Below are 23,856 nucleotides of genomic sequence, written 5' to 3'. Positions count from 1 at the left end.
CTCTCACATGCTGCAAAGCCTCCCTCTGGCAAAACAGCTCTAATCAGCGCTGCTCAGCAAATCACGGCAGTCGCTTACGTTAACTTTATGAGTTACACAACTGACACGCTCATGCAGATGTTGTTTGCAGAGTATTGGAGACGATGCCAGCCAGACACTTGGCACCAAGACCCAATCTGGGAGATGAGGAGCTTTCTAGGCTCATTCCTAACAATCATTATTTTCATATTTAATAAGCAAATTGACGCGACACATCAGGGAGACTGGTCAGTCAGCTAGTATGGAAACTATTAGTGCAGAGAAATGAATAGCCTGGCAGTTAAATGTCTGCAACACCCACACACTCCCTGGAAACAACTTAGAAATAGGGTTATTCATCTGAATTTATCCCATGGTCCCTGGGTCTCATAATGGTGGTTGAAAGTAGCTGAAACACTTTGCACTGCTAGTTGCTAGATCTGGGTACTCTTGTGGTGAACAGTAAGTATTTTTAAGGTAGAGTTGTCCCGAGTCTTAAAATCCAGCAGGCAGAGCTCAGAAACTTTGCAGAAACACTTGTGTGACACTGAGCATTTTCCTGGGTACAAACCCTCTGGAGATCGATTTCCTAATGATGGCTTCAAGGGGGATCTGTGGGGCGATTCATTTTAGAAAATTATTTAGGTATGGTGGGTCCTGGAAGTCTTTCTTTACAAACACTGTTTTCCATAGTCACTGTCAGTCACTCTCTAGCACCAGTACAGGGAAGGAGTGTCTTTAACATTTGCTTGATAAGAAAATTCTCACTAACAGTGGCTCTTGCCTCTTGGGTTGTTACTTGCATCCAAGTCCCAGTTTCAGACAATGCAAATGAAAAACTCTCAGGTTTATCTTTCATTCTCTTATATGGCTTTTTTCACTGCTTACACCTCTTTGGCTATATCTACAGCAGTAAATAAAACGAGCCAGCATCCATTGTCTAACCCTGAAAGCAAGCAGATGGCACGCCTTGTCTTACTAGGGCTAAATTTCCTACCCAAAGCAGGGTAGCCTCATCTGTGTCTTGCTGACCGAAAACCATCCCTGGCTCACAATGCCCACTGAATCATGCTCAGGTGTTATTTGAAGAGAGCTTACCAGGCACAGGCCAAAATGTGCCAGGGAGCAGGCTGACAGCAGCTCAGGAAAATCATCTCCTCTTCCCATTCAAGCCACCAGCACAGACCTTGCCTTTGGGTCTGCAGATCCATTAAGACAAGTGGATATTGAAGAGATTTGCACTCATGTTCGTGACAATAAAATTTCCCCCCAACTCTTATCTTAGTATGTGATGAATCACCCTCTCAAAGTTCTTTCGTCCCTCCAGTGGCTATAGGAGGAGCTCAGATGACTAGTTTCTAGTGCTTGCCTAACTTTTGGGTGGTTAAAGTTAGATGAAAATCCCATGCTAAAGGATTAAGGACTTCCTCCATTTTAAAATCTGAATGGTATTAAAACCAACCTCGATTTTGCAGGGAATGAAGAAGTCCTACTTAGAACATATGCAGTTCAGTTCTTTCCTGTGAAGTTGCCATATGGCAGGGGAGTGATGGGAAGAAGAAAAATATTGACAGTGATGATATATCTTATTACAGAGCATACGGACCAAATTTTCCTCTCAGTTACACTAGTGAAAATCTGGAGTGAACAGCCCTGTCTTGATAGGAAAATCAGATCAGTCAGTGGATATACAAAGCCAATTATGAGAGTGAAACAAAAGCAAATTTGAGAAACATTATGGTATAGCAAAGAAGACATGTGGTAGGATGCCAGAAGACAGGAAGTCATTGGACCCAGCACGCTTACTCTTCCTTTGAAAAAATCATTCAATCTACAGTAACCACAAGCGGTCAGGATCTTGTTTTATGCCTGAACTTGGCAAACTGAATGAAAGCTGCCCAAAAACATCTGTTCTGGGTTCCAAACATTTATATAGCCCTTTGTTAGAGTACCAAAGATGGCATCACATCAATAGAAAGGAAGCATTGCAGAAGAAAGCAGTACAAGGATGCTAGAGGGAAAAGTCCAAGATTAACACAAGACCTGCAATGTTTTACACACCAATAACTTTCATTTATTCCTTGCTGAACATTCAGCTGATCAAAACTTTAAACTATATTTGACAGACAAAACCAGCGACTGCTTGAAGGAGAGAGACCATGGTGCATTTCTATTTCTATACTATTTAGAAATACATTGTAGACAACTTAGCAGCAAAAGTTGAAACGATAGCACTGTTTGTCTACTATGTTACAAAGACAGAAAGGCAAATGTAGCTGAGAAGACTTCTGGAAATATAATGGGAAGTATTTTTACTCAATAATAGTTAAGTATGGTTTGTTTGAAGCTTAGTCTTGCAACCAACTAGCAAAAGAACTATTTTCTATTCAGGATCTTTTTCAGCCCATGTAAGATAATCAGAAATGCATAGGGTTTTTGGACCTATATAGCAAGATGATGCCATTCATGTAAACTAGAAGAAGTAGATATCAAAAAACTCAGCCAGACAAATAAAAAGCCTGAAAAACCCAAATAGGATTACCATCAACAATTCTGCATACAAAAGAGTTAAACTGCAACTTAATAAATAAACTATGTATATTTTTTCTTGGAGGCCTATAAAGACTGAGTTTTTGCAAATGAGTTCAAAGACAAACTATAGCCAACTCAGTGTCCACAGTTTCTTTGGAAGCAGCACGGAACATTTGGCCAGAAGAAACGATGCCAACTATCCAGTGCAAAGACTATACTTTAATTTGCAAAAGCAAAAAGCTGTGATTTATACCTCTGAAAGGAAGAAGTAAAAAAAAAAAAAAAAAAAAAAAAAAAAAAAATCTAACAGTACATTCTGTGTAGGTTTATTATTTTGCCAACAGTTTGTGGGTTGGATGATGAGGTACGTTCCTGAAGATTACACATCACCATTTTTTTTAAACAAACAAAACAGCAGGAAAAATCAAAATTCCCCTAAAGCAGAGGCAGTCCTTGCGAAAGTTCAGAGCTGTTGTGGCTCCCCCTTGGCTCCTTTTTTTATAAAAAAGAAAATTCATCAACCAATAGCGTTAATCAGCTTTGGCTCACAGACAGCATTTTTGCTTCTAGTTGAGGACAATTAGAGGCACAGTGTCAACTGGTCATTTATTAGGTTGTGTAAAGCTCTCTGGATACACATTGTTTTTGTGACATCAAAAAATTCTCATGAAAAATGGTACTCTTACATGTAGACAACCTCTGGTTTCTTCCACTTTTAAACTTAATAATTTGTTAGGCCAGAGGAAACTAAGTAGTGTTTTGGAGAATAAATGCACAATAAAAGCAAGCAGTATAGCTCCACTGATAAAATCAACTGACAAGTGAAAATCAAGTGGGGTAGATTGTGTGTTATTAGCTATTTGTTCAAACTTGGTAGTATCATTTGTCGTATGGTTAAGGGAATAGGTTCTTCATCTACATAAATATTAAGTGATGAAATTTAAGAAGATTAAGATTTGGTCTTTTATAATTATTGTGACAATATTGTATTCACATGATTGTCCAGCATGATTTCTTCAGGCCTCCTAAACTATCAACCCCCCCCTCTATTAAGATGTCTTTAGTAGGTGATCCACAAATATGTTTGTGATAGAGCCTTAAGAAGTTATTCAAAATTTGGCCAGATATTATGGTTAAAAATGGAATATTGTTTCTCAGAGATGAATCTTTTTGACTGTCATGACTCTTCCTAGCCACCAAAGTCCTATTCTAAGACTGCAAATTAAAAGTCAAGATAAATATATCATCATTGTGCAATAAAAGAGCCCTGCCAAAAAAAAAAAAAAAAAAAGCACATGAAATCCCAAGGGATGAAACAATGTCATTCCACAGCCTGAAAAATATCACTTACTGCTGAAAAAAGGCACTCATAGGTTGCACATTGTTAGGCGGTTCTTCTGGGTTTCTTGGCAGACAGTTCAGAAAACCGATTGCTTTAAACTTGCCTTTAAAGTATCTTATATAATACTAATTAGAACAACAGAAATCTGGGAAGCACAAAAACACATTTAGGGCAATTCCAGGTACCTCTTGTAATGCTAGTCACAGTCTTCCAGTCCCTAAAATGTGTGTGGTATTCTAGCACACCACTGCACAACTCTCACTCTCCTCCTTAGAGGTAGCTGCCCATTAACGAATAAATGAATTTTCTTTGTAAACTTCATCTCCTTTGGCAACACCAAGGGCTGAAGGCATTCAAGCAATGTAAAAGTATTTTTCTCCAGGTCCCACTTAGTATAAATCAGGATGCATCCTTATTGAAATCTTAGCCCTGCCCACAGTTTCTCTCTGCTGAGCCTCATATTTTATGAATCATTGCTGTTACTCTGGAGCTGGTTTCCATGAGGCCTCTCATCTTTAATGTTTTTGTTCCTAATAGACTGGTCACATTTCAACTTTTGCTTCCTGTGGCAGGATTTATCGAAAGTATTATGAAGACAAGAAAACCCCATGAGTTTCCAAAGTGTAGATGGTAAGAGTATTTACTATTATGCTGGGAGAGAAAAAGAAGGCATATAAAAAGTGGTTCACAAGCACAAAAGCCTATCTGTTAATCAGGGGAAGGAGGAAGAGATGCCTTCCACAGACACATGATGCCATTTTCTACATGCCTTCTCTTTCACATTCTTCGGATGGGATACTGGATGAGGTAGTTGCAGTACAGCAATTATTACATTCTTCTGAAACATGGTAATTGAATAAAACACAGAAGCATAGTACATCAAGTTGACACATGCTTATAGAAATACATGCAGCTGATCAGTCTTCATGGCAACTGGATTTTTCTTATTTGTGTGAATTTCACAAACTGCATCTTCCTCCTCCTTTTTTTTCTTCTTTTTTTTTTCTTTCCTATTGAATTTTGTATTATTTTCTAGGACCTTCTAAACCAAGATTATGCCCCACTGGCAAATTTTCCTATACAAGTGTGATAGTCATCAAGAGAACAATGCCATTTGGATGAAATAAGACTCCCTAAGGAACCCCTTAAGAGCTGGAAAATCTATAAAGTTCCTACTGAAAGGTAACCCAACTTGTGATTTGGTCTTTTAAAGTAAAATATTAGGGATGCTTTATAGATTTGGAGCATTTCTCGTTATGGGAAAGAGAAGATCACTGCTTTCTTAGGCTATCAATATATATTTGTGAAGCTGCAATAATTCTTCCAGTGAATTTCATGTTCCCATTGAAATGTCTTTACTTGTTTTAAACAAGGCAAGAATTACAAAATGATACTATGCTGACAAGATCTAAAAATAAGTCAGTTGGCAATTGTGTTAAAATAAGCCCTGCTACTAGCTTGATGTAAATAGGAGGGAAACCATATCCTAAAAATGACTTCTATTGCCTCTGGGCATAGTTACCCAGGTGGAGAAATGGCACCTGCTCTTCTTTAAGTCATTTATCAGTTCTGGGGGAAAAAATCTCTGGAGAGCGCATCCCTATCTGTAAAGAAGAGGTCAGTACTACTCTATTTCTGTCTTTGGTATCTCTGCATAACTTTGTGGTTGATGCTGCAATAAGAATTACTGACACTCATGCACAATGATGCATTTAAGTCTGTTGCAATTAGCTGTTTCTTGCTCTGCCACCAACCTTCTGGCATTAGACCTCCCTGCACCTTGGTTTATCCGCCCGTGAAATGAGGGTAAAGATACTGACCTCTCTTGTAAAACCAGTCTGAGATTTACTGCTGAAAAGAACCACGTACAAATTAGGTAGAATATTTAATACCTAGTAGCATATGTAAAAAGAGCACAAACTCCTCTGGCTTGCCAGCTGTCATCGAGAGATGCACCCTTGTGATATTTGCTTCTGTCTGAACTTGACTCAAAGTGGCCAGTTTACATGAGACTCCATTGGCCACTGGACAGTTTATATTGGTAAAATTTCACCTGGTCCTCAAGGCATCTCTTACCCTCTGAATTAGGAATTTCCTCTGGGGGTAAATGCAAATTCTGCCTTTGATGAGGGCATGAGACATAAAGACGATAATAACAGAAGGGATGAGGCTTCTAGTTACAGCAATGGGTTGGGAAAATGAGTATTCTTCTGTGGCAAGGGTCAATACAAAAAGGTCATTAGTTTGATCAAATTTAGTGGACCGCACACTACCAGAACAATGCATGAGGGCCAGGTGGCAATGCCAGGACCCCTCTTGCACGCTCTCAGGAGCAATAGAAGCTGCCAGTACCATGTTACGCACCTGAAAAGAGCTGCCCCTGGTGCAGGGTACCTGCTGATAGGCCCACACCAGCCATGTGGATGGTCATCCAGCCACCTCCTCCTGAGACCTTCTCTTCCTGGTGGCTGGTTGAATGGCAGCATCCCTTGGGTGTTTAGTGGCATCGCCTGGAGTTACGCTATTTAGCGGCAGATGCTCCCCCTCTCTTCTGTCTTTACCCTGTAGCATTTGCCTGTGTTTCACGTAGCAGTGGAGGCAAAGTGCTTAGCAAGTAAGTTTATAGCGTTCTTCATTAAGAATTTACATATAGAGAAAATTAAACCTGACTAGGAACCTAACGAGCTATTTTGTAATTTGATGAAACGATGTGACCTACCAAGGGACTTAGTCCAAGGGGTTTTGTGTGCTAATCTGATGCTAAGCACAAGAAGGACTTCGGGGATACCAACTTCTCTTGGGTGTCTTGCCCACCACTGAAACTGTATGGCTATAATTAACATCAATCATACTACAGAAATGGAAGACCAAAACCTACCTGGGGGACTACAGTGCTCAGGACGAGAACCTGAGCTAGGCAACACTGTCACTGGGGAGTAATTAGGTCTTCTGCAAATCCTAGTAGGACTCTCACATCTCCAGCTACCTTCTGGCACATCTTGCTTATATACTGAGAACTCCAGAATAGATGGGGTAATACTGAGAGGAAAAAAAAAAAATATGGGGGAGCTGCCATCACTTTGGCCAGCATTCCTGGAGTGAGAAGTAATGTCTCTTCCCTCAAACATTTTAAGCAGTGTAAATATATCAATACTATCCACGTTTTAAGCAGGCTTCTTCATGATTCATGATGAATCAGAGGATGCAGCTGCCCTGCTCTGTGGTCAGGTATGGTGTGAAAGTGAAGTAGAAAGTGCCGTCAAGTCATAATAATACACTTTGTTTATAGACCTCATTTCATTTCCAGCATTTCAAAGCCTTGCCAGTATTAATTAATTAAAATCTTGCAACAGCTCTTTGAGTTGGGCAAGGACTATTATATCATTATATCAGTCAGTAAACGTGGAGACCCTGAAGGCTAGATTGAGACTGCCTGCTTTAGGCACTCAATTTATTTGTTGCAACATCTAGAGAAAAAAAAAAAAGGTGCTTGGCTGCAGCAGAATGATTCAGATCACTTAAAGCAGGTGCCTACGGAAACTATACAAGCAACACACAGACAGATGCCTCTGAAGTAGCACCAAGCTATGTTCACACGTTTCTCCATCAACTGAACGGCGAGCTGTGGGTCCTTCATGGGATAATTTAGTGTGGTTGCATGCCCCCACTCAGGCGTAGGCACTAGGAAATATTATTCTCACAAGTGTGGCTGGGTAAGTGCTTAATTCAAAGCTCAACAGTGTGCAATCCTGCTTACGTGGGAATCAAAATGCAAATTCCCCTCTGAAGGGCAAGCACCTGTGTTGTGGGATAAGTGGGAGGAGGAAGCAAAAGATATTAATGGTTTGAGCACTTATCCAAAAAATAGAAAAGTAGAGATCCAGGCTGTCCAGCCCAAGGGGGGCTGACCCCAGCATTTCCACTTGCCCAGACTACACCAGGCTACAGGTAAGGCTGGAGTGGAGGCATTGCCTCCTCTTGCTGAAGGTCGACCTCTCAACAACCAGAAGTGTAAGATGCAGAAGCTAGAGAGTTTCAGCCCAGTGGAAGAGGAGGCCTTCTGTTTGTAAATGTTCTATTTTAGAGCTCTATCAGATAAATTGCATGAATCGAGTTAGGCCAGGGAACAGGCGTTCCCTCATGCCCCAGGCTTAGCTGGCACTTAGGAATGCCTGGGTGTTTCCACTCTGCCAGACTGACTTGCCCCTCTCCTGTAGGCTGGCATCCAGGTCCTCCACACTCTGCACTTGTTAGCTGGCCATTAGGGAGACGTTTGTTCCATCCAAGAGGAAAACTGGGCATGGCCAGGATGACAGTGTGCTCCAGGCTCTGCTCCAGGCACAGTGTGGACATGCACCACACAACTTTGGCTCTTGGTACAATATTGCAATGCTAGCCTGAAGTCCCCAAACCTCAGTATCGCTCCTGTCACTTCCCAGAGCACAAAGGAAGCAGATGGTTGCAGAAAACCCCCTATTTTGGCATCTGTATTAGGAACCCCTTCCCCCAGAAATACCTATAATTGTACCCCAGGGCTATAGGGAGATGTTGCCCAGTGGAGATCAGGATCAAGTGCTGTGCAGTGTGGGTCGGTCTGCCCACTCCAGATGCTCCCAGCTCTCAGATGTGTGAACACAAGCCAGCCTGCAACATGCAGTTCAGAGGCATAGACTTGCTTTCTGGTTTGGCCCACAAAAACGGTATAAACATGCCCCAGATTTCTCTTGCTGAGGTGTTCCATGCTAGCTCAATGTCACCTAAAACTGGTGGGTTTGGTCAGGCCATAACTTAATGAAGTGGGCCCTTTTCAACACCTCAAGAGATATTAGCACTCCTCACCCACTTGTGAGTCATGATGGACTGCCAGAAGCTGTCGATCACTGAACACATGCAAAACCATATGCTTATAAGCTTAAGTTACTCTTAAGTCCAAAACACGCTGTCCAGTTTTATATACACACTTAGTTTCTCTCTGGGATGTAGCTTCTTCTTCAGATGAAAAAGACTGAGCCATTCCCTGGGACTTAGACACATCCAGTTCGTTCTCACAGGGACTTAAGTTGACTCATGGATGGTCTAAATCACATTCACTGACTTCTTCAAACTATACAGCATCTCAGAAACAGAGCTGAGAAAAAGACTCAGGAGTCCTGAACCTCGGCTTGAGCCTGATTTATTATCATTTTTACCTGCTAGGGGTTTCTTTGATCTCAGCAAGACTCTCTCCCGATTAGCAGTAGAGAAGGAGAATTTGGGTTAATGCATCCTGCTCTACCCACTCTTTAACATAAGAGTGGCTCCTATTAGCGTTTTAGCAGTTTGTCCTTTTATGCAAGAACACAGCTGACTTGCTTAAACTTTTAATGGGTATGCTTCTAGTGTGGGAGGAAATGTTAAGCACTGCTTATTGTTACTTAGACTCACACACCCAAATGCCATAGCTACATCCAGAGTTCCCAGGCATCTAGCTACTTTACTATCTACCACAGCACGCTATATCACAATTAAGATCTTTCTTACCGCCTAAAGTAATGTCATGATGCAGTGTAGGAGCCAAAGAATGCTGGGTTTGCAAAATGGATGCATTGCTTCAGATTGCAATGAATTCATTTAAGAGAAGATCAGGCAACAACCTTTAATTTCGGTGCAATAGATTTCTCTGCTCTTTTTATTTACCGAGATGTTGTCTCACTAGATCAAATCAATGAAATTACGACAGACCGCCCAGCATACCGACAACAGCCAATATCTGCCTAGCATCTCAAAGAGGCATCCCTTTATCAAATGCCTCCAGTTTCTGTCTGCCACATCTCTACCGTTCAGTCTGTTCTGTTCAAAATAGAAAAGTTCAAGTTTTCCAATGTACTTGGCTGAGACAGAAGCTCTTTTGGGCAGTCATGCAAAGGCGCACGTATTGACTGCCCTGCAAGCAGTAAATTTGGCCCCACCGTGCCAAAGGAGATGTGCTATTGTCCTTGGGTGCACTTCTGGAGGCCACGTGTGGGGCGTACGCAACTCCACCCTCAGCTGAGGTGGGAAACTTGTTCAAAGTGGTTTTGAGGTTTTGTTCAGAAGCAAAACAGGAAATCTGCATGAATCTGGAGTTTAACTACTTTTTAAACTTGTTGCTCTCCCAGAGTTGGTGTTTTTTCTGTTTGTTTTTGTTTTTTTAAATAGAAAATAAATAAATATCAGAATGACAAACATTCTGCAACTGACCACGTCCCAGTTCTGGGATAAGCCCAAGGTTTTATAGGTGCAGACTAGACTTCAGGCAGCAAAGAGAACCTGGAGTAGTCCAGGCATTTTTTCTTTTCTTTTTTAAGCAAACCAAGCAACTCAAAGGCTGTGTCAACTTACTTAAGTGCTCTTTATGCCAACTAATCATAGCTGGCACAGAAAACAATGCTGACTCTTGCTCCCTCCCCTGCCTACACTGGAGGCAAGGAAGACCAAAGACACAGAGCTGAAACAGCAGCTCTGTGCCATCTGGAGAGACTCCATATCCTCAGCCCGGCTGCTTGGGAGCAGAGAAAGGACCACTGAGTTCCTCCTAAAAATAAATGAAAAGGATAACGAACACATCAGTGGGGTGAGGAGCTCAGCGCAAGCCTGTCTGCCCCAACACGCTGACCCCCATACGCAGTACCGCTACCATTGCTGAGGGCACGTGGTGCCCTTGTCCCTTTTGTCACCAACCTTCGCTCTGGTAACCGTGAAAACTGCAAACGCTGGTTTTATAGCCTTAGTGATGTGGGCCCTCCCCAGCCCTGAGAAAGCTACGGTGAAACCATCAAGTTATCTCAGGAGCCCAGGAATGGGAAAGCCATCACTACTGGCCTCAGTGTGGGACCCAACAGCAAAAAATTCCATCACCAGAACTGCAAACTACTGGGCTTTGTGGTCCACTGCTGCTTCACAGTCCATGACACTGCTGAGCAAACTCTACCTAGATGTCTCCGCAGCCCTGTTTCTAGTGCTGTATAACACTGGGTTTGGGTCAGATTCTGTGATGAGATACACCATTGTCATTCACAAACAACTGCACTAAGACAACTGAGTTACTGACAGATATAATACAAATTGGTTGAGCTATATCTTGCAGTTGCGGTCAACCAAACAAGTTCCTCACAGTTTGCTCCCAGTTTATTTAAGCTGCCTATGTGTGCTGCATAAGGCATCAGCAATGATTTTGCTGCTGCTCCAGCATCACTCTGACGTCAGCACTTTGATTTGATTTTCTGTCACTGTTCTCGCAGATTAAATTTCAACCAGTGACCCACAGCTTGATATCTCATTAGCAAATCCCTCTGAGCCATCTACTCATGCCCTTGCTTGACAGTTAACTCTGCATTGCACATACTCCCGAAGCCTCCTGAAATCAGCACCGCCCCATGTGAAAACTTGGTCAGACTCAGTGCTGCTGCAAAAGCCTATGGGGATCCATGCCCAGCTGCATGTTTTCAATGACAAATCACTAATGATTCCTATTATGAGTCCTTGGGTCTTTGCAAGTCATTGGGGTTGTGTAAAAACTCCTTCATGGACAGTCAAAGCTTTCCTTTCCCACCCCTCTCCATAGCCCTTGTTCTACAGGGGAATTATTCTGACTTCCTTCTTGGTGAAACCTTGAAACTCCTTTTGTTGTTCAGAGTCATTATTGTAATCAGGTAGACTAAGGCAGCTGGGATAATGCGCTTCCAGCTTTCTTTTGCTGTGATACATGAATATAAAACTCTTGGTAGGCAGTGGGAATGGAGAAGCTGCCTCAGATCATGCTCTGGAGGTCACAGACCCCAACTCTCACTTTTGCAGTTGAGTAGGACAGGGCGCAGGTTGCCCTGAGCGTGTTACGATCCCACTTATTGGCAGATATCTTGAGCTTAGCTTGTCCTATGCCCAGCTTTGAGTCACATTGACCAGCAGGTTAACAGTGAAGATACAGCCATTGCTTTGTTTTGCTTCATCCATGCCATCCAAACAGACCTCTTGCCTTGTACCTAGATTATCAGTGCCTTTGAGTAAGAAATTATATTGTGTATAGTCCAGAGCTATAGCACACACTTCTTCTACTCTTCTTAAACTGCCACTTATATAAGTATCCAGGCTGAGCACTGTCAAAATCTTAACCAACCCTCTTCCTCCAAGCTAAGAAAATCTCTACAAATACTGAACCGAGGCTGTTTTCGGCACCCAGCAGGTAAAGCACAGCCGCAAGGACTCTGACGTGCCCCCACTGAAGCCATGGATGGGACTTCCCAGCCCCGCACTCTTGTTTCGTCTCCACAGATACTTCACTCCAGAAGTCAACCTCACCGATTTCAATGGGGAGACGCTTGATTTACACCGGGCCGAGCCGAGAATCCGGCCGTGATTCTTTATTGCCTTTTATAGCCAAGAGCTCAGCAGAAGCCAATTGTGTCTGACGCGAAGCTGCTGCACACCCAACGTGGAATCTGCACAACTCCATAAACCAGCAGTGGTCTAAATAAAAACATCAAACAAGACATTCTGGCATTGGCCAGAAAGAGGGAAGATAAATAGCTGGGAGCCGCCAAGTTGTGAAGGAAGAACTGTTTGACTGTTGGACAGAGAGCAAAGTAAGAGGCAGAAATTAGGCAGGGTGCTGGGAGGCTTGTAACACTCCCAAAAAGCAAAGGGGTCACAGCATTTAATTTGATTAATTCATCGCTGGTCCAAAAGACTTTGTACTGAGCCTCAGGCAGCGTAATAAACATACAATCATTAAGAGAGGAAATAAAAGATTGGTTGGGTGGTAAATACTCCAGCTCCCTCTCCCACTCCAGTTTCCCTCTTGTTTCTTCTCTCCTTGGTCAGTGCAAACATTGGAAGCAACACAGTAAGCAAGCGGTAGCATTAAAACAACAACAACAACAAAGCTCACTGTATTTCAAATGCCTTGGTCAAAACACTTTCAAGGAAAGCTTTAACTTGCTTTCCCCATCATTTTTGTTTTCCCTCAAAAGCCCATTCCTCTAGGAAACACTGTGGGCAGAATGGAGAAACGCTCACGCTAGCTTGGCCTCCTTTCCCCAGGACTGGCAGAAGACTTAGTGGAAAACAACAAGAAGGACGTTTATCTTAAGGGGGCCAGATAATGCTTTTGGAGGTCATTCCAGTAGTTTTGGTTATACTCCTAAGGAGCCAGGGCCCCAAACAGCTGTTTTGATGAATGTAATTGTATTTACAAATAATGGTATTTTGTAAAGCTCCGATGCTAAGTTTTATGGGCCAGATGGTACAAACACTCACCCCGTAACTGTACAGTGCCTGTCCCTCACCACAGGACACAGGGGGAGGGCAGAACCCCCCCACTGACACTGGGGCTGGAAAACTTTTGCAGCTGCTTGAAGCTATATAGGAGCCTGGGGTGTTGGAGGAAACCACAGCAGAAGCAGAGCTGGGGAAAGGGAGGCTGACTAATACTCCATACATCCTCAGAGAGTGAAGTTCACGTCTGGATCTTCTCCCATCTGCTTCAAGCACTGCCACTGCTCCCACGCTGCATTCGTTGGACATCGATGTGTATCAGAGCTCACCGTGGCTCTGTACAGCAGCAAACTGCTTTTATCCCCTTCTGCTAGACAGATGCTGAGGTTTACTGCAATTTAGACACTTTTCTGCAGTTGCATGAGAAAACTATGGTACAGAAGATAGGTCTTCAAACCCTGGACTACACTTCAGCCTGCCTCTGTGTCTGTGCACACAATGCCATATGAAACCTGGGTCCCCTTGAGTCAGATGCCACTACTGAAGAAAGCAAGGTGACTTATACGTGTGTTTGATTTGATATCTAATGAACTTCATTCATCACCTGATTGTCACTTCTCCCTTGTTCTAGTATGTGAAGGTGCATCCATGAGTATATATGCAAGACCTAGCCAGTACAGACATTCGTTTTATGTCTCTAAGATGGTCAGTTGAGAAAATGTTCATCAAATATAGTATTGCACTGCTGTTTCCTCTATTACTGAAATAATGTGTTCACTGCTGAATAATGAACCAACTCTGTGATTCTGGAGCTATTAAGAAAAAAAAAAAATTTATTGGTGTGAAATTGTGGCTGATTAAGGCTTCATGATAATAGTCCAGAACTGCATATGCTGTTTCTTAAAAAAAAAAAACCCAAACATCACCCCCCTTTCAAAATAAAGCAAAACTCATGGTGGCTTTGCCAATATTTCACCATGTTTGTTTTTGCTCATAGCAAGTCCTGTTTTAAATCACAGTAATGCATTTGACTTCTGAGAGAGGACGAACCAGAGATTTATTCAGTGCTGTGTGGCAACGGCCCATTCCAGCAGGAAACTAAGCCATGGAAGCGAGTTTTGTCAGGGAAGAAATCTCATCTGGATAAATGACAGTCCTCAGCAGAGCATGGTTACTTATATGTGTGTTTGTACTGACATCAGATGAATGCTGTTCATTCGTTTGATTGTCATTTCTCCTCCCTTCCTCCAGTATTCCTCCTACTCTCCCTTTGGAACGTTTAATCACCCAATGTAAGACTTTTTAACAGGAATAAGGGCACTTTTAAGATAAAAATGCTGGAAAATAACTTTAAACAAATACAACATAGTCGTGCGTTTAATAATCTTGACTTGCATATGTACGCACATGTGACACAGTCCCTCTTCTCCCACTCAAGCCATAGGGCCAAACACTACCCACTGTGTGATGCCCATCCTCCATCTAAAGCTGATACTGATTCCTTCAGAGTTAAACCAGCACCATACAGACCAGCCGAGGAGGAAAGGTCAAATCAGAAGAAATTCAGCTTGTAGCACTGCTGGACGTTGAGGGAGGAAAGCATGGCGGGGCTTGTAGGTAAGTTAAGCATTAATTTATAAAGCATGTTTGTCATGCTAACTATCCAGCATTTGGAGACTGATGATTACTACCTTCCTAATAGCTGCATATGATTAACTTTATATTCCTGTAAATTTACTGTGCATGGTGTCTGTGCTACGTTTGATGAAAGCCATGTACTTATTAGCTGATCTTTGAGCCATGATGCCCAATATGCAAGCAAGGCAATCTTTGCTTGTATAATCATTGTTTTTAAAAAAAAGAGGCAGAGATACTGTGAGTGTAAAGTAGCATAGACCTTGATTATTCTCACTACAAAGAAAAGCAGAAATAGAGCCCTGCATATAGTGACTTTTGACCTCTGCTTCACCCCCAGCTACATCCTGGCCTGCAGTAATTGTAAGGAGGACATAATCAGACAGGTCGTATACACAAATTGCTGTCTTATCTATGCACCTTAAAATGTTAATTGTGCTTTTCCTCATTTGCCCACCTAAGGAAACAGTGAAGAGGTAACCATTCCTGCTTTTTTCCAAGGCACAAGCTACGGCATCGAGACTGCTCATCAGCAATTCAAGTCCCTTCTTCAGCATCATGTATGAAAGTGAAGCAGGGAGACAAGGAGATGTGGAGTTTGCTATGAGGACCTCTTTAAAATACAGCTCTGCTCTCAGTCTCCCCAGCCCAGCTGTGGCACCAATCTGTGGCCTCTCCCTGGGTCCCTCACCTGGGGCTTTAGTAACTACTGGAGAGCAGATGAAAGGACCAGCCATCCAGCTGTGCGCAGTGCCTGGGGTCACAGAGTGCCAGAGGCACCCCAACAACATTTTGCAAATGCATGAGGTACCTCCGGCTGCGGGGAGTGGAAGGAGGGAGTCAACTGAGTCAATGCTGGGTGCACACACAACTTGATAGTTCAGTTTAGGATGTGCCCAAGTGACAGGGTGACTGTGGCAAGGCAGGATCTGAAACACCCTCTGCTGTATCCTATAGGCCAGACTAATACCACTGGACTAGTATTCTGCATCAGCCAAACAGGAAAGCAGGGTTTAATTAGTTTTGAACAATTAGTCTTTCTAAATGCAGGAGGGTTAGGTGAGCACAAGGAATCTTACGAAAACAGCAATTTCAGAAAAATGCAGCAGGAAGCAACAGGTCACGGGGAGGGGATGGGAAGGAAGGTGGGAAGAGTTACTAGTGTTTGTGGAAAGGACTCCAGTTTCTCCAGAACGATGGTGGAGAAACAGGCAGTGCGCTGGGAGAATAACCATACGCATTAACACAGCATGTTTAACCCCAAGAGGTCCCAAAAGATATAAAATGAGCCAAAGCTCACAAGGTACCCACTAATGAATGGCCAGCGATAGTCCAAGCTGGTGCAGTACAGGGAATGGACTCTTTCTGTGGCCAGCCAAGGTGGGACCCTTCATGCTTGGCACAGATTTCTTTGTGCCGGGACTGCAGCCAGCTCCTCCAGAAAGTAAGAAGGACAACTCCTCCCTTGACATCCTAATCTTTCTAGATTGTAAAATCGTACATAGGATCTAGGGTTATAAGGCAGGACTGTCTTCTATCATATGCATGACCAGTACCCAGCACTAGGGAACACTGAACTTTTCAGAAATGGCTAAGTGCTGTTACAACACAGAGAATAATAATAAAAATAACAACAATACAATGGCACCTGCACCAACACTCTACACTAAAACAAACAGCAAAGCCTGAATGCCAAAGAGCACCAAATTGTTCTCTCATTACTCCTATCACAGATATTTCTACCGAGCATGGGTGGGTTTTGCTCCATATTTAATCTCCAGCAACATACAATGAAGGCGCGAATGGCATTACTGAGCGTGCCAAAATGCCCATGCAGTAAAGATAACACTGAAATTGTGATACAAATCTATTTTCAGCTTTCATCTGAATATTCAGAATGTCTCCTCTTATCTCTGTTATATATTACTTTTATATTGTGAAAGATGACAAATACCGAATAGCTATGGAAATTGCCTCCTGGGACAGAGCTATATGTTCCCATAGGGCTTTCTTTTCTTTTAACTTTTATTTTTATGATTAGTCAATCACTGTTTAGCCACCTCAGGGAAATGCAAGGTGAATTAGGAGAAAGAAGGTCAAGGTTATCATGGAAAAGTTTAATCCCTCCTCAGTGGGAACTGGTTAATAGCTATGGCTAAACTCAAGTGCGGACCTCTGTTGGGAATCCCAGTGAAGGTCAAAGACAGAGAGGAAAAAAAGCTGTAGTGAGATCTTAGACAGTCACAAGCAGACAGATGTTCCTAGGCTTTAATGAGCAGTCTTGGCTCCAGGCCTTTCTTGGCAGAGCTCTTTAGTTTTAGTGTTTTTCCTTGTAGTTCAAGGTATGGCTCTGGTTAGCTGGCTCTGCTTAGCTAACTGCTGATGATTTTTCCATCTAAATAATAGCTTGACAATGAAGAAACCAGTCCATAATCTATGACTTGATGGATTAGGTCATGGGGAGTGATGTACAGTTGTAATCATGAAAAGTAAAAATAAATAAAAATAATAATTTTAGTTTAAATGAGAACCAGTTTTGAAAGTTTGAACAGCAAATCTGGTAAAGGTCCTACTGCAAGTTCTACCACTCCATCTTACGTTTTTATCGTCATGGACAATAAACTAAAGAAAAATAACATGAAATGAACTTTTTCTTTACCAATTCTATTTCCAAGTCAGCCTGGTGGGGATCATGCCCCTACTTTGGAAACTCACTTGGGTTCAGCAGTGCTGAGAATTTTCTCTTGACAATTTGCTATGCCTAAGTGAAATATATTAAATTGGAATGTACAGGTTTAGCAAACACCTTCTGTTCAGAAAGCAAAAAGGCTACAAATCCAACTGTTATCAAACTGTGAAATCAGTAAATTCCACTAAAACCCAGAAATAGCCTTGTTAAAAATTTTCAAGACTTTTAACTCTTGTCTGCTAGGACACAACTTCCTTAATGCAACAGCCACAGCAGCACTTGGTGGAGAATAATTTGGTTCTTTGTCAGGCATGTAACAACACTGATATAACCACTGACTGAATTCAGTCTCTTTTCCAATATTTCTGGATGTCTCATTTCTGGGTGTCACAATTGGTCTGATATAATGTGATATTATGGAAATGTTTTCATGGGATAAGCTCTCATTTTAGACTGCTTTTAATTGCTATAGTCCAGATCCTGGCCTCAGTGATGGAAATGGAAATGCCTAGGTGGCTTAAGCATGAGCAGTCTTTGGATCTCAATGAGTTACAAGTCAATAAAAAACTTAAGAGCCTTCCATTGGCAGGCTATACAAATTCTCTGCTCCCTCTGTGTTTTCAGCTGATTCTCTTTTGGAGGCTACGAATTGTGTTTCTTTGAAGCTCTCTTTTAGCACATCAGAATCTCATCCACCACTGGTTGGTTCAGTAAAGCTCACCCTTTCCAGAATCAAGTGTGAAATCTGCTTTGTGATAAATATCTGATGGTGCAGGAGCTCTGGGCTTGCTCCCAAGCTAAATTCATTTATACTGCAGCAAAACACCTGCCTCTGTGTCATCATGAAAGCAGCTCCCTATTGTAAAGTATAATTCAGTCTCTCAGTCAAGATTCAGATTCCTTTTTCCCCCCTCCTCTGCAGGAGGGAACAGATGTCCTTAGCAGCCGAAAGGAGCTTCCTCCCTTCTCATCTACCCAGCTTATATTGCCAAGTCATGAGTCCTAAAACTCTTCAGAGTCAGTCGGCTAGGGTTTATTGTTTCCATAACATCAGTCCCTTCCCACAGCCACTCAATGCTCAGGATAATTACTTTACATGACACCTGCTAACTGGAACTGAAAGATTTACACCAGGATCGTACCCAGGGTCTCCATATATTCAACCCAGCTATCACTGGGCTGGATCCTTCTGGATCAGCAGTATATTACACCAGTCATGGGACACTGACCCAGCTCCACAACTTCCCACACGTCTGGTCCATCCCATCAACAAATGGCTTTTGTATGCATTGTGCATAGACTCTCCACTCAGTACCGTGGCTGTTCTTCCAAAGGCTGGGCAGTGACTACCACCCCGTGACACTAGACACCAATAAGGGATGCCTACCTTGCCAACAGGTATTACAATTGCTGCTGTTGCAGAATGGAATGGTGAGATTTTGGGAGGAAGTACAACAAACTATGAGACAGGCAAAGGCAGGACAAATATTTATAAAAATGCTGTGTAACAACTCAAAGACTTTTAAAGGTTTTGGCTTAATGCGTGGCTGACTTTCTTGTCAATCTCCCAAAAGTTTGGATGCAGAATGGGACTCAATTACAAAAAGCCAGAGAAGTTATTGACTCATAAACATATTTGCTGTAAACGGCAAATCCCTCTTTGTTCAGCATTGAAATTTAAATGCAGTAAGGTAAAACAGAATAAAGCAGAGCTTACCTGAAGAGGCTGAAGAATCGTAAGTACTTCTGTCCTTCCTATTTGTCCTGAAGGGCTGAATGTCCTTTTCCCTGTAAGTTCCAAACCCTTCAAAGCTTCTTCTTTTATTCCCACTTGTATCATTGTCCCGCTTCTCACTCGAGGAATTCATTTCACCAAACATGTCCAGGGAGTCTGACCTTCCATTACTCTCAGTATTACCAGAGTATCTCTTTGTGCAAGAGTCAATGGGATCATTGCTTGAGTCACTTTTATCTTTACTCTGTGTCCACTGCTGGGCATCAGAAAGTGATAACGTAGACAGCGTATCCACTTCAAAGTTACTCTTTGAGCCTTTGTGTCCGGTTTCACAATGCTGGTGCTTCTGCTTCTCCTTATGCTTGCTTTTCTCGTTGAGTAAGGAGAGGTCTTTATCTGAGCCACTTAGCCTTTCGTTGATCGCATGGCTGGAGAAGCCAGTGGACTTGCTAGCAAAGAGACCACTCAGATCTTCATGTGTCCCCAATATCCGCTCATCCTTATGCTTGTGCTTATGTTTGTGTTTCCTTTTGTGAAGTCGGCCACTTGAAAGGCTTGTTCCTCCAACCTTTGGAGGAGCCAAAGAGGACTGCATGTCTCCAAGGCCCATTCCCACAGGTGTTTGTAGGTGCACTCCATGTTTCGCTTTATGCTTGGCAGTAGTGGACATCTTCATATGAGAGCTTGCATGGAATTGGGGTGGGGGCACGGTAGGTCTCATAAATGGGGAAGCCGCTCCGAGCGTGTGAGACAGGTACAAAGGAGCTGGATACTGACCATAGTAACCAAGATTCATCATAGGCATTGATGTGTAAGGCATTCCATAGGGTGCATAGTAACTCCCACTGGGAATAGGGTAACCGAACCCTTGTAAAAAAGGCACCTTTGTCATGGTGTCATTGGTTTTGGCAGGTCTACCACGCTTCTTCTTAGACTTCATGTCAGAGGTCCTGCGAAGATAGAGCAATGGGTCATACTGGATATATGGCACAGGGTAGTAGTGATCAAAATTAATCCTGAAGATGCTGGGATATGGATTTTCATGATAAAATGTGTAACTTCTATGGGAAATCCTGAACACTTGAAACTTATTGATGAGTTCCTCAAGGTCTGCCAGAAACTGGAGGTCATCTCTGTTCTGCAGGCTTTTCCTTTTCCTCTTGTGCTTTGGCTTTTTAATACTCTCATGGGAGAGAAAGTTATCCACAATGAGATGTTTCTGCCGGTGACCATGCCTGTTCTTTGTGCTGGTGTCAGATGGGATAGCCTCTGGGTTGTCCAGGGTGCAGAAATCAAAGGAGTATCTCCGGCGGGATTCTGAGCTTTTCTCGGCTTGGTCAGAAGTGCTGTTGTTGTCTGTACCTATCCCACTGTCGCTCGGTATGGTTTCCTCACTGTGAGACTCGCTCACCGGCGACAGCGTGACTTCTTTCAGAGAACCTATTTCACAGAGGTGGGAAGGTGAATTAGCCATTAACCTGGGTGGAGACAGCTTCCAAGTTCCACTGTGCATTCCTTTCTGGGTTTTTGTAGGAAGAGCACTGATAGGTTGAAGATTTGGCATAGTTTTTAACTCTGAAAAATTTGTTTCAGTGCTTGCAGGGCTAAGGTTGCCGTTAGTCCCCACTAACTGTGTCGAAAGCGGATGAATAGCTGCTGGTGACGATGCCACGAGTGACTGCAGGTTGGAAGGCACTGCTGGGTTTTCTGGCTGGCTGGAAACAGGCCTTGAGTGCTTGATGGCTGTCTTAGGTTCTTCTGGCTGAGGCTGCAGCTCTGCTCTTGGCTTTCTGCCCCTTTTTTTACCAATGTAGATAGTCCCTCTCTTGCTGACATTGATCTGCTTCCCTAGTCTGGCATCAATGGTGGTTGGCCCAGCACTAGACGGTGGCTGGACTTTTGCTTTCAGAGCTATGCTGCTGGAGCAGGAGGACAAGATCTGATTGAGAATATTCTTCCTCTTGAGGGTCTTCATTTTATTAATGGTCTTGATGGTCTTCTTATCCAAGACCCCAAGCTTCCCGACCTTTTTATGAAATTTGAGTTCACTGATGGACTTGTCCTCTCCCGGGACCATCTGGGCCAACTTGGCCAGATTCCGTCTCCTCTTCCTTTTCTTTGTTCCTGGAAACTCACGATTGATTGGACTCACTGGGCTGGTGGAGGTTCCCTCATGAATAGTTTCAACAGTGAGCAAAGGCTGTTTCTTTGGTCGTCCTCTTTTTTTCTTGACAGGTGTGATCACAGTAAGACTGTCTGTATTGGTATACAGAGGGCTGGATGGTGTGATGGGATAGGCTGAAGGAGGCTCCACCATCAGCTTCTCAGATGTTGTCATGGAGGTCTCCCGAAGGATAGATTTAGGTTTGCTGCAGGTCCATCGCCGCTTAGCTGCATGTTTAGGGTGCTGGACCTCAGATAATTTACCAGCTGTGGGAAGATCGGTGGGTAGGAGAGTGGATGTCACAGCTACAGGCTTTCTGAGTCTGGTGGCACTGTTGGGAGAAGCTTTGTCAGTGAGCACACCGCTGTCGATAGCTACTAGGGGGGACTCATTTTCGATCACTTTCCCTGGTTTTGTGGCTCGAAGATCTTTTTTACTCCCCTCTGGTTGAGAGCTAGTCCTGTTTGCTACTTCACTGCTCATAGCAAGTCCAGAAGGCAGGCTTTTCTCCTGGATAGTTTTCTCTATGGAAGATTTTGTGGATTGCCTTTTTTTTCTTTTGTGGCCAGATGTATCTGTTGTCGGAGACTTTATTGGGATAGTAATTCGGACGTGACTGGTGTCACTTTCACAACTGCTAGCAGAAGCGGGATTCTGCTTCGAGGGTGATGTATCCAACACACTGTCCATTGAGTAAGACTCCTTTTTCCCTTCCATGCTGTCATGGGATTTGCTGTCAAATGCTTTCTGAGCACTCTTCACCCATTCGATGTCTGCTGTTTGGATGGTCTGACTTATCAAGTCCTTTTTGCTGGACTTCTTCTTTGTATTCCCGGCGGGCTGATCGGGGGCCTCCAGCTGCACACCTCCGTCTTGGTCACTGAGAGGCAAAAGCCCGTTGCACTCGGAAACGCTGGGCGGCTGGGCAGCTGTGCTGATGTTGTTGGGTGATGGGACTGCACTGCAAATGGCAAGCTCTTTACTACTGCCCGACAGCTGCCCCCACGTGCTGCCGGCGCAGGACTTCTTTGTTTGGGATTTGCTGAAGGAAACTCCTGGCTCCGGAGCGGGCACCTTGGTGGCACTAACTGCTTCTCGGCTGGGTTCTGTGTTGATGAAACAACTTTGAGAAGCGGATCCAGTATCAGAGCTTGCTGACCAGTCAAGATGGTGCTGGTTGCTACTTTTTTGCTGGTGCTTTGATTTTAAGGTGTCACCGGTGAACTCTTGTTGGAGGCCTGGATCGTAGTGCAGAGCAGAATGTTTTTGTGGCCGGTCGTAAACCTGGAAGGCAGAAGAAAATAAACAGAAAACAAAATCAGTTTATCAATCCATTCATAACCCCTGGTTGCAGCTCTTATTTGTACAGTGAATGACAGCTCTTCTTAACCAATGTCCTTGTAAGGGTTAGAAGCCTTTATAAAGTCTTCTTATACTTGAGCCAAATTTGCATTTAGATTCATTCTCTGTAAACAAGTTTTGATTTGTTTTCCCACTCTAAAAACAATGGAAATACTTCTATAAATGCTAAATTGCTAAGGAAACATATTCTATTGATTTTTAATTTAAAACACAAGTAAAATATTCCCTTTCAATGGATGAATGCTGCAATTCAGCCTCCTGGTGAGAATCCCTTTTTCCTAAAAAATAATCCCTCACAGAACTTGATGCTCAACAACAGCAATTAAGCTCATTGTTGTAAACAAGAAAAAGGCAAAATTATCTTGGAAGTTGTAACAAACAAGAGGAAAACCCATGGGTCCAGTCCACTTCCCTATGAAGCCAGAATCTGCAAAGATTTACTTGCTTAAATTTCCACATAGAAGTCATCCCCACAAACTTAGTGCTTAAAATCATATGCATAGCGTCAAGTGTGCGAGGCACACTTGGCAGGTTCAAGATTTGCATTACTCCCTTTCCCTTTTAATAATCTGCTATTTTCAATGTTCATAAGAGATATTTTCAATATGATTTCTAATCCAACAGCAGCTCTTCAAATCCCAGAGGCTACAGTAAGGGCAGAATTATGCTGAAGACTGTTACAGAGCAAAAGAAAGTCTACTTTTTTTTCTTGGTGGACCTCCTTCAGCTAAAGAAATTATGTTTGTTACAGCTGTAAGCTTTTAAAGAGTCTCTGAAAGCAAAAAAATAATTTTTTTTTTTTTTTTCATTTTCACTAACTGACCTCTTCTAGCCATTTGTTTTCTCCTATGACACTTAGGAGCTTTTTTGTAAAGCTCTGGATCAAACTGTGCAACTGATTTCGTACACCTAGTACAGGAAAAAACTGTTCTTAACAAACTGTAATGACACTGTTTTGAATGCCAAATAAATGATGAGAGACTTAAAATAAATGTGTAACCAAGAAAAGAACAATAGAAAACAACTGCTAAGTGTCTCATGTTTCTGCAAACACCCTGTTACAATTAAGTTTCTCTCAGTAACATTACGTTAGATCCCCATTTGAGGTGTTTGCAACAGAAGTTTTGGGGCAAGGAGGCTGTCAGCAT

General features: G+C 42.8%; 1 protein-coding gene across 1 annotated transcript in view; it reads right to left on the bottom strand.

Moving 5' to 3' along the window:
* The window catches only part of SETBP1 (SET binding protein 1), a 259,420-nt gene that overhangs the window by 57,366 nt on the left and 178,198 nt on the right, over positions 1-23,856 (bottom strand). The window contains exon 6 of the mRNA XM_049795705.1: positions 19,165-22,630. Within this exon, the coding sequence (XP_049651662.1) occupies positions 19,165-22,630 (3,466 nt within the window). The remainder of the gene's footprint in view (positions 1-19,164; positions 22,631-23,856) is intronic.

The sequence above is a fragment of the Accipiter gentilis genome, chromosome Z, assembly GCF_929443795.1.
Source record: "Accipiter gentilis chromosome Z, bAccGen1.1, whole genome shotgun sequence".
In the NCBI taxonomy this organism is placed as follows: Eukaryota; Metazoa; Chordata; class Aves; order Accipitriformes; family Accipitridae; genus Astur; species Astur gentilis.
Note: the sequence above shows the minus strand (reverse complement) of the source record. Positions and strands in the feature narration are given on the sequence as shown.